This window comes from Pristis pectinata, chromosome 1 (genome assembly GCF_009764475.1).
Source record: "Pristis pectinata isolate sPriPec2 chromosome 1, sPriPec2.1.pri, whole genome shotgun sequence".
Lineage (NCBI taxonomy): Eukaryota > Metazoa > Chordata > Chondrichthyes > Rhinopristiformes > Pristidae > Pristis > Pristis pectinata.
This window is the reverse complement of record NC_067405.1, coordinates 43505188-43517455: the sequence shown is the minus strand read 5'-3', so window position 1 is coordinate 43517455 and position 12268 is coordinate 43505188. Positions and strand designations below refer to the sequence as shown.

General features: G+C 37.8%; 1 protein-coding gene across 1 annotated transcript in view; it reads left to right on the top strand.

Annotated features, from left to right (window-relative positions):
• Positions 1–12268, top strand: part of myo3b (myosin IIIB) — a 316747-nt gene that overhangs the window by 276881 nt on the left and 27598 nt on the right. Inside the window, exons 31-33 of the mRNA XM_052029302.1 lie at positions 3469–3578; positions 3958–4004; positions 4221–4368. Coding sequence (XP_051885262.1) covers positions 3469–3578; positions 3958–4004; positions 4221–4353 — 290 coding nt within the window. The 3' untranslated portion in view covers positions 4354–4368. The remainder of the gene's footprint in view (positions 1–3468; positions 3579–3957; positions 4005–4220; positions 4369–12268) is intronic.

Sequence of the window (12268 nt, the reverse complement as noted above, 5' to 3'; positions counted from 1 at the left end):
CAACCAGTCAGAACGTACATCTATAGAAATTTGCAAGAGTCATTGGTGACATACCAAATCTCCTCAAACTCCTAACACTGCTCGTCTCAACAATACCTCCTCCTACCCTGCTTTCCATGACGACTCCATTCCATTCTTCCTATTTCTCTATCTCTGTCGTATCTGTTATGATGACGAGACTTGCCACGTTTCTATATTCAGATGATTATCCTCCATAACACCCTCCATCTCCAAGCTAAAGTTGGCAAAAATGTCAGCATGTCCAAAAGCTATTTCTGATCTGCTGCCTTGAGCGTTAGATACTGAGTTCCTCACATTAGGTTCAACAGAAACTCCATTGTATTACTTTTTTCTCTCTCCACTTCACCTCAGCAGTCTATGAAAATCTGAGCTACTCTGCCTCATTTCCATATACAACCCCATCATACAACCAGACCAAATTAAGTTAGAGGTAGACACATTTGGAGTGGTTAGCGGCCAGGCTGTAAATTCTAAAGCAATTAACCATTACACATTACTCTCAGAATGAGGTGTATTATCACTGACATATGTCATGAAATTTGTCATTTTGCGGCAGCAGTACAGTGCAAGACATAAAAATTTCTATGTTACAAAATAATAAATAAATAAAATAATTCAAAAGAGGAATAATGAGGTAGAGTTCATGGGCTCATGGACCGTTCAGAAATCTGATGGCAAGGGGAAGAAGCCGTTCCTGAAATGTTGAGGGTGGGTCTTCAAGCTCCTGTACCTCCTCCCTGATGGTATAATGAGAAGAGGGCATGTCCCGGATGGTGAGGGTCCTAAATGATGGATGCTGCTCTCTTGAAGATGTTCTTGATGGTGAGGAGGGTTGTGCCCGTGATGCTGAGTCTACAACCCTCTGCAGCCTCTTTTGATCCTGCACATTGGAGCTTCCATACCAGGTGGTGATGCAACCAGTCAGGATGCTCTCCACCGTACATCCATAGAAATTTGCAAGAGTCTTTGGTGACATACCAAATCTCCTCAAACTCCTACTGAAGTAGAGCCGCTGATGCACCTCCTTTGTGATTGCATCAATGTGTTGGGCCCAGGATAGATCCTCTGAGATGTTGATGCCCAGGGACCTGAAGCTGCTCACCCTTTCCATTGCTGACTCCTCAATGAGGACTGGTGTGTGTTCTCCAGACTTCCCCTTCCTGAAGTCCACAATCAATTCCTTGGTCTTGCTGATGTTGAGTGTGAGGTGGTTGTTACGACACCACACAACCAACTGATCTATCTCACTCCTGTATGCCTCCTCATTGCCAGCTGAGATTCTGCCAACAACAGTGGTGTCATCACCGAATTTATAGATGGCATTTGAGCTGTGCCTAGCCACACATTCATGAGTGTAGAGAGAGTTGAGCAGTGGCTAAGCACGCATCCCTGAGGTGCGCCTTAGTTGAGTGTCAGCAAGGAGGAGATGTTACTACTGATCTGCACTGACTGTGGTCTCCCGATAAGGAAGTCAAGGATCCAGTTGCAGAGGGAGGTACAGAGGCCCAGATTTTGAAGCTTGTTGATTAATACTGAGGGGCTGATGCTGTTGAATGCCAAGCTGTAATCAATGAACAGCAGCCTGACATATGTTTTGCTGTTGTCTCAGTACTCCAAAGCTGAGTGAAGAGCCAGTGAGATTGCATCCGCTGTAGACATGTTGTGATGGTAGGCAAGCTGCAGCAGGTCCAAGTCTTTGCTCAGGCAGGAGTTAATTCTAGCCATGACCAACCTCTCGAAGCACTTCATCATAGTAGATGTGAGTGCTACCGGGCAATAGTCATTGAGGCAGCTCACCCTGCTCTTCTCGGGTACCGGTATGATTGATGCCCTTTTGAATCAGGTGGGAACTTCCGACTGCAGCAGTGAGAGGTTGAAGATGTTCTTGAACACTCCAGCCAGTTGGTTGGCACAGATTTTCAGTACCCTGCCAGGTACACCGTCGGGGCCTGATGCTTTGCGAAGGTTCACCCTCTTGAAGGCCTTTGAGACAGAGATCACAGGGTCGCCAGATGCTGTGGGGATTCTCTCCTGCCTGTTCTAGGGTTTAAAATTACCCCATCAAGTTTATAATTCATTGGACCATCAGATAAAAATTAGTTTTTGGGCTGCATTATAAAAGGGATCTGTTAACTCCAACTGAATCACTGAATAGACAAGTGGGACCTCCATTCATTAAATGTGTGGAAAAACATATTAGATGTTTCAACTTACATCTGTATTAAGCAGCCTAGATTCTGCACTGAAACCATGGATGGGATATTGAACCTTGTGACTGAAGGCACAAGTCCTACAAATTGGCCAAGCTGACATGTAAAACATGTGAAGCATCTTATAAAGCAAAGTTCTGTAAAATTTTGGAATTTGAAATCATTCTATAGTGCAGTGAGTTGTTGAATAATATATTAATATCACTGAGGTGTGTCCTCAATCCTATTTGAGTCCTGTGTTATTTTATTAAGATTGCTTCAAGTACTTCATTTCTCCTTCTGGTATACTATGTTATGAGGCCTTCCATAAATAAAAGAAAATTAGTATTTCTTTACCATTTTCACAGTCATAAATTTCTGGTGATTCTTTACCATCAGCAAGATCATGAATTATTTTTGATGTCTGGTCACTCTAACAGAGAACAGGAAAAGCTGGTTTGCATATGTAATGGTTCCAAAAGCAGCAAAGTTCATGGGATACATTTTAGTGATGTTGGTTGAGGGATGTATATTGGCTAGAACATCTGGAAAACCTTTGGTCTTCAAATAGTGATAAGGATGACCTAGAACATATAGACTGACTCCAGAATAAACTCACTTTGGCCCCTACGTGGGTGGGCTAACTATTTAGCCTATAAGGATACAAAATATCGCTATTTTCACTTTTAATGACTGTCACCCAGGAAACTGTCTGTTCAGTGAAGTCTTGCATCTTTCAGAATCAACATTGATGCCAGCTTGTTTACTACTTCAGTTGCTGCATGGTAATGTGAATGCATGATGAGTCAATTTGTAATAGGGAGATGTGAACGAGAAGATGAAATTTTCTAAATGGAGGGAAAGAAACTTAGGGATCAGAATATCAGATCATTGCATTTGTAGTTTGCAATCAAAGCATCTGGTTATAAAGATCTGGATGCAGTTGGTAAAAAATGTGTGGATGAGAACCTAGAAAAATGGAATAATACAAAAATGGTGAGCAGAAGCAAAGAGTTAAAAATCTGCATTCAGTTGCAGTTAACATTTTGCTATAGAACTTGTTTAGTTCTTTCCTCAAAATCTTTATTTTTTTCTTGGGAAACATAATGCTATTCTTGTTTTGCATTTCACAGCTAACAGTGGGGTTTTAAATGAATAATAAGCAGCAGAGGACAAAAAAATTTATGAAATAGCAGTAAACAAGTGGATTTAGCTTTGGATTATTGGAAGGTTAACAACATTGTGATTTAATATTTAGGATCAGGCAAGGAGACAGAACAAAGACAGTTAAGAACACCGCGTCGACGAACGCAGCAGCCCAAAATGCTGAACAGCCCTGAGGACAGCCTGTATTATAACCAGTTAAATGTGAGTTCAAAGTAGCAATAAAGCTCTTTTGCTGACTTTGGGTCCAGATGATAATACCATTATAAATACCTGCCCCAACCTCTCCAGCCCCACCCCCATGCTCTTCTTCTGTCTGTCTTCGTGAACATGTGCTTATGCTCTTTATCTGTTGCTTTCATGTCAGGATGTCTGCCGTCACGGTGAATAATTGATGTGGTTTATCAAAGCCAAGCAAGATGCATGCTTCATCAGGCTCACTTGAGCTCTTTGATCAAAAAAATTATGCTGTGACTTCTGATATTATCAGCATCTGCTTGCATTCAACACAAAATCACTTTGAATTAAAAATTAACGACTTGCTGCTTTGCTGTTGACTGTGTGTTCTTTGCCCTCTCCACAGGGAATCCTAGAATACCAAGGGAGCAAAAGAAAGCCAAGAAAACTTGGGTAAACAGATACTCTTTTAGTTCTTTCCAACTGTAAATAGAGAACACTATTGTTTAATAGATCTCTGAAAATTTTTTTGCAAAAAAATTAAACTATATAGAAAATAAATCTTTATTTTGTGACTGACATTTTTAACGGTACTTCTGCGTGTGAAAAGCTATATTATGTGTGCTGATAGGTCACTTGTGACTGTATCTTTTCCCTTCCTTATCACAGCCAAATCAAAGTGCTGGACATTGAGGATGAGTATTACAAATCACTATCAGCTGTTGAACCTGTCCCTGAGGAAACTGATTCATTAAACTCTAGTCTTCCTATTCCAAGAGGTCCAGGATTTACTCATAGCTGAAAGAAGACACTATAGGTAATCTAATGATCTCATATTTCTCATTACAATCTTACAAACTAATTTTTCCATTGGCAAGTTTTATAAATTATTATTGAGTAAGCAGTTACAGTCAGAAAGGATTTTTTTAAAAATAGGTGAAATAAGAATAAAATAATTTCACAGGAATGGTTCACTAATCATCGTTAGTTTTTGTATAAGGGTGAAAAGCCTGTAAACCTAAAATTGTTTCTGTGGAGCGCACTGTCAATGAATTTTTTAAATCAATCTATGTGCCTCTTGCTGTTTCATTCAAGTCCATCTCCAGCGGGGTTTTAATTCTACTTGCAAGTATGAAAATATACCCAGTATCGATCTGCAAGTTTTCAGTCAATTCCATCATTAATTTATTAGCAATTTGAGTACTGAAGGATCTATATTTGTGTCATGTTTTGCATTAAAACTATTCTATGAAAAAAATCATCTTGTTCATGAAATATGTAAAAAAAATCAGAAAAAAATATACAGACCAATAACTAACCAATGACGTGAATAAGTTAGAAACTATTTGTAATTCAATTCAAATTGTTTCCATATTTCTCAATAAGTTAAACTTGATTACATTTGGAGAGTTGTTGACTGCATGATGCAGAAAATCTCTATTTGTGCCTAGGATTTCTGTATTGTAAGTAACTAGTTACTATTGGCAGAGTCAATAAAAACTGCACCTCATTTAGAATGGCAATTGAATTTAGAAGTAATAAATCCAACAATGCACACCTGTCACTAAAAGAAATTTCCCCAAGTAGCACAGCGTGGGCTCAGGGAACAGCATGGAGACCTCTTATGTTTGTGGTGTTAGCTTGCAGAGTAACAAATGGGCTGTCCAGGTGTCCTTTGATGCCTCCAGGTCATGATATGTGTCTGCTACAGCCGAAGTATAACTGGAAATAATTCAACTAATATACATCAGAATATGAAACTTTTCTTCAATTTGCACATTTCTACACTTCCCTTTACTGGTATATTATTTATACATACTCTGTACAATTCTGAAAGTCCATAAATAATAAATGTTCAGCTAATCTATAGGTCTGGTTGTTTTGTTGGTTTATTTGAGCTCATCAAGGTGAGATATTTCAGAGCTTGGGAATAGAGCATGCTTGTTTTTTGTCTTGTCAGCATTAATCATGTCAGGATGAGATTAGATATAAAAATTGCATTATTCAGGACCCTCACAAATTCTCATTTTTCAGGTGAGACATTAGGCCAAAAACCTGTTGGCCTATTTAGATGGATGTTAAAAAAAAATGTGGGAATTTTTCCAAGGAAGAACAATATGCTTTCTTAGTACCATTGGCAACTATTATTCTGAACCCACACCACAAAATAGATCAACCAGCCATTAATCTTATTATTGTTTACAGACCGTTGTGTGCAAAACTCAGCTGCTGCAATTGTCTACAAAACAACAGAAATTACTCTAAAAGTAACCAATCATCTGAAAAAAAGTACTTAGAGCCATTAGAGATATGGATGACACTAAATAAATGCAGGAACCTTCTGTCATTCTTTACTGTCACCAGATTCTGGAAGTACAGTACTGACATATTTGCCTGCAAACCAAATGTGAAACTGCAGGACTCTCTAAGACCTGTGGCCAGGAAGTCCACCACATGTCTTTTTGGCTGTTCTTAACAAGTCCCAGCAGTTTTACATTTGGTTTGCAGAAGCTCAGATAAATACTTCATTTTCAGAAACCAACAGCAGTAACAGAGATTTGTATAATATGCAAACATTATCTGTCCCAGCAACCTTTATTTAAGTGAATCTATTTGAGGGATATCATCTGTGTACAGTTTGAAGCTGGTTTCGACCACATTCCTGTTCCAATGTACTGATGTCACTGATCTTAGTAAGCACAAAATTAAATGGTGAGTTCCTATTAATAGATACATTTGTTTCTTCATTCAATATAGAATATGTACAACCCAAATTTGTTCTTTCTGTTGTTTTGTGCATTTATATAGCACACTATGGTTAGTTAAAAAGTAGATAACTTTGAAGAAGTTTATAGTGTGTGAAAATTGAAAGAAAATGTACAATTGAAAATTTGTATCCATGATAAATTTCAAATAGCTTATTATGGAAAGAGAAATGCAATTAAGCTTATTCCATTCCCAACATAAGAAAATAACTATTTAAGTTTCACCTTGACCAGCTGGAGAACTAATCAATCAACCTTTTCCCAGATTTCTGAGGGAGCTTTTTCTCTAACTTTCCCACTTCCCTATTGGCGGTGTACTTTTTTGAAATGCAACAGTTGTGCATGGGAATCTGATAAAAGGGCATTGTATGGATATGTGCACCACAAGTCATTCAGTTGTGCTTGCAACTATGCATACTAAGTGCACGTATTTCTATTAGAATATCCTCTAGACCAATATCAATTTTAAGGACCACTACAGTGATTGTGTTTTAATATTGTAAGTTTACTTAATTTATACAGACAAAAATACTCTCTGCCGTTCTTTACCACAACTGCCTCATAAAGTTAACTTCCATTCTCAGAGGTGAACTTTATTCCTATAATATGAATGTCTAGTGGCTGGCTAATGTGCTTAGTGATATATTGTGCCCATTTTGACACCCAGCCCCACTTGCTTCAGATGATGACTTGTAACTAAACTTTGGACACCCAGAGATAAACCATTTGTTCTGGGCCCCCACAGTATCTGGCAGCCCAACCATGTGGCTCTGTTGGGAAAGTCCCAGCATATGAAGTGGCAGAAAGCAAAAATGCCCAGCTCTTCTCAAAATCTATCTTTTTCTGTGAACCTTTCCTGTTCTTTTCGAATTTCTCCTCCTTAAAATGCTTTCTCTCTTTGTCTCGTCTCTTTTATGTGTGGTTAGAATTTTCAACATTTGCATGGAAATCATACAATTTATGTGTTACTGTCCTTTTCCTTTGACATTTTTTGTGTTTCCTTTCATGTATATATCTGTTGCACACTTATGTCTTTCTTATTTTGTGTTTTAAACCTTTTGCTTTTGATTTGCTTCTGATCTCTTTCCCTTTTATCTGTCTCTGTGTTCTCTTCTGAATAAACTTCTAATTGGCTATTAAAGTTCATGCAGTCTACAGAATAATTGCTGCACTCCAAAGTAAAATGATGTATGTAAAGTTTTTTTGTGATGTGATAAAGCAGTAAATGAATCTTTCTTAAAGTTTACTGCTAACTTTATATTTCCCTTTCAGTTTCTTAGAAGTCAGATAGATCTAAATTTACAGAAACAGAGAGAGGGAATGCTAATAATAACTGAATCTCATGTGAGGAAAACTTCAGGTTGGGCAGAGCAGAATGACTGAAGAAACATGAAATAGAAGGAAAATAATTTTTTAAAAAATTAAGAACTGGTGTCAAAAAATAATGGAAATGAAAACATTGATTTTAACCATCTTATTATGCATCTGTTCTCATATTCCTTTACCTTGCAGCCATTGATATAGTCAACCATTCTAACCTCCTACAAAATCTCTCATCAGTTGTGATTTTCTGTGGGATGCCTTTCCTCAGCTCCGTTTTTAGCTCTTCCAACCAGCAATGCAGTTATCTTCCATGCATACACTGGTAAAATCCAAATCTACTTTTCCTGCTTCATCTCTCTCAATCCCTTCACTAGCTCAATGCTGTCAGATTTCTTGTCTAACATCCAGTTGAGTGAATTTAAACAGTACATTTAAACTTTGGATACCAAACCTACATCCATTGGCCTTGCACTCCCACCAATTTGGACCAGGCTGTTTACAATATTGTTTCTAACCCTATCGCCCTGTATCACATACTACAACCACTTATTTAACATGATGTGCTCTGCCAATCCCCCACTGATATCTTCTTTCATGTATTTGCTGCCACCAGTTTCAAATACTCCAATTCTCTGATTGTTTCCCAATTTCCACTCACTGTAAAGTCCAGCTATCAAAAATAGTGCTCCATTATCTTATTACGCATCACTTTAATCTCATCACATGTCACCTTAATCACATCAATCACCCCTGTGCTCATTGACTTGACATTGCCCCTTAACAGCTCAAACCTAATATACTTATCTTCATGTCTAAATACTTCCATCCTTCTCCATCCCTGTAATATGCTTAATCTATAATCCTCTCCAGTTTTCCTTTCCCTTACATTGTATAACATTCTCTCCCCATGTATTGATGATTGAGGCAAAGATCTCACTTTGTGGAATCCTGTCTTTAAACCTTATTGCTCTCCCACCTCTCCTTTTCTTCCCTTCTTTAGTCAGTATGAATATATGAACACATGATTGACATGAGCCTATTAGGAATACCAGAAATATCTAGAGCCATCAGTATTACATCCTGATAAACTTATGACTTTTATGTATAGATTTTTTCATCATCAATAACTGATGTAATTAATGAATGTGACATGATTTATAAAACCACGTTCATCTATCCATTGTTCATTTGTTTCTGGTTGACAAATTAATTTTAAGATTTAGTATTGTACGTTGTGTTACAAATAATTCATTTTCAGGACCCCAAAGAATTACCATTTTTTCCATAAGCTACTCATTTTTCTAATTTTCGTCTCTTTTGCTAATTTGTTTTTATTTACCAGTAGAATGTTACATTTGCTCTTTGTGCATTGAAAATAAGTTTGTCTCTTGACACATATTCATTTGATAACATTGATGAAAATAAAAGAAAAACTAGAAATTCATCTTTGTTTACACTTTGGTTCTGGCCACCCACTCTCCTCCCCTCCTGATAATCAGTATTGTATTATCCATATAATGTTTGAGATCAAGGGTGAATTTCCACCCTATATTGCACACTGTGACGAAAGCACCCAGAAGTTTCAAAGATGTGTAACAAACCAGAAACTGGTCAGCTGAAATTTAATATCTTTATATTTCAAACATTTTTATCTTTTCTTGGTGCTTTTAGCATTCTTTTGAAAATAATGACTGAAAATTCTGGAAAAGTTGAAGCAATTAAAATTGAAACTTCAGATCTTCAGTTACAACTTACAAATTTCTGAGCTCAGTCCATTTAATTTGTTTACCTTTTTATTTGTTTCAACTCACAACTATTATAGGCTCACTATTCACAGATCTTTATTATCTATATATGTGTAAATCTATGTATCAGTTATTAAAGTGATACATAGTGCACTGATGTGCCTCAGTAACCCCTGATAAGCAGATCATCAGAGCCTTAGTGAGCCAGTTATTGGGAACACCTGGGGCCAAGCTTGTCAGAAAAATGACTTCCTGCCTGTGTGGCCTGGTAACCATATGAACAAAGGAAAGCAACAAATAGGTCTATCAGTCTGCTGTTTTATGTTTCTTGCACTTTGTGGGAAATTTAGTTTCTGACTAATGTGGTCCTCATGCACTATTTTGACAGCGTGATCTGTTTTACTCAGGCAATTGTGCAATTCTGGTCTGTTCAGTATGAAACAATCTGTTCATTGCATTTCTTTCATGGTATAAATACAATGTTACCAATTCTTTTATAATAACCCTTCACAAGCTTTATCCCTTTCTAAACTATGAAAATGCTTGATAATATGAAAACTAGAGTAACATAAATAACAAATGTGTTAAATTACAGTTGTTTAAAGATATATGCAAAAATATGTTCTTTAAAAGACTGTTCATAAAAAGATTAGGGGTTAAAAGTAAAGAATAAAGAAGAAAGAGAATAGAATTAAAACATCAAAGAATTCTTAATGACATGAAATGCCATTAGGATGTTGTATCTTTTGTTTCAGTTTCCTCACACCTGCAATTTGTTGCATCCTAATCCTCTTTTCACACATTTGAATTGCCTTCATTTGCATCAACACATAGTAATGAAAGGAATAAAGCTTGGGAACTTACAATTTTTGCAAATGGTTATTATTTTGTGCATCATTCAGATATGATGAGTGCAGTCAGGCACATCTCTGAATGCACTACACAGTAAATCCATTGCTTAACCAAAACAAATGTTTCAAATATGTGTATTTTCCCCATTTTTAATTGACTGTTTGAGAAGGAAGACTATTTTGGCAGAGGTGAAAAGAGTAATGGAAATTGAGAGGAGCAAGTCTATGGCAGCTGAGTCTGTGGCAGGAGCTGTAGGAGTGTCTGAATAAATCAGAGCGTGAAATTTAGATTAGCCCACTGCAGGCTATCAGTGGAAGGGGGTAAAGAAAGAGTTGGCTTGGCTAAAGGTGTAACCTGTCTCTTTTGGCCCTTGAAATCTTTAAACAGATGGTGTGACCAGCTGCCTCTTTCAGCCATTTAACTCTAAGTTGGTAATAGTTTGAAAAGATTGTGCAGTGAATTTTAGTGTTTTTCTTTCAAATGCAATGAAGCTATCATTCTGTTGCTTTGGCAAAAACTGAAAAATTGAAAACATTAAAATAGATAACAATTAGGTAAAATTAATTTGTATAAAATATGCTTTCTGTTTAAGAATATCTATGAATTTCAGACCATCATCATTAATTATTGTAAAACTAGTTAGCACACATTTATCGTAACTGCAGTGTGATCAAATATGTGTATCCATAATATTTTACTTCTTTTGAGCTTAGAAGGTTATGTTATACCATGTAATGCTGGTGTGAAGGATTGTATCATAATTCTGTTTTGAATGACTGTCCAGGGATACGATCACTTATGTGTGGGACAGGAAGGTGGATACTTAGTCACCCTTGGACCAGGAGAAGGTCTTTAACAGATTATCACACATGACAGAAGTATTCTACAAAATGGGGCATTGGGGACAGAATCCAGACTTGGATGCAACTGTTCTTCTCAGACAAGAGCAGCACAATGCTAATGAATGGGTGGGAAATGGAATCCAATCCAATCAAATCCGGAGTTGGGCAAGACTGCCCTCTCTCCTCTGTTTTGTTTGTGTGTCGTGTTGAGTCTTTTGCCATCAGGAAGGGAGTAGGAAGAAGAGAGGTGGTGATTCCAGGCAGCAGAGGCACTTAAGACAAAGCCTTGTACATGGGTGTTGTTGCCATCTTCTGTTCAGATTCACTGTCAGCCCACAGGTTTATGAGCATTGTGACCATTTCAAACTGGGGCCAATGTTGTTAATCATAGCAAAAGCAAGGCCATGCTTTTTGGCAATTAGTCTGACAATCCTTTGATCCTTTTGCTTTTAAATCTGATTATCTTAAGGTGCAGGAATATGGTTCAGAAGAGTTTGATATGCCCCAAGAACTGGGTGGGGTGTAAAGCTAAAGTGAACCAGAAACTGATATTGTGGCACAGGTGTAGCTCATACGCCTTCTCCAGCACTGCAGCAGTCATCTGAGACGTCTTCCATTTTTTTCAGGAGATCAGATATTAACCACGTCCATAGAGATGCAATGAATAGATCTCCAGTGAAAGGTGGGAAAAATGTACCTGAGGTGGCCCTCATCCCAATGGCTACCTTTGTGTGTGGCTGCATCAACCTGTGCATAGCTGTTGAGTATGCAGATGCTCTGTGTTTCCATCTGTCCCTGGTATTGTGAAGGATGGATCTGGCCATGTTGCCTTGGAACATTCCATGCCATACCACCTGTCCGTTGTAATAAAGTTTATGGAGAAGAACATTGACCACTTCATTTAAGCATTCCTCTACACAGAATATCCTGGAGGGATGGCTCTCCGAGAAGAATGTTAAGATCATGTGGCAGAATGCCTCATCAGCAGAAGTTTCATACCTCTCTTGCCATCCCCATCAGATCCTTCATGCGTAGCTGGAGTCTCAGCACCACCACACCCTGCCCTTGAGGCAGCTGCAGTAGAGATGAGACTGTCATCCTTCTCCTTCTAGACTGTGTATTTGCCAAGAAGGTCTGGAATGCTCTTTTTTGAGATTCATCACAAGAAGCCGTGTAACATGAACTGTTCG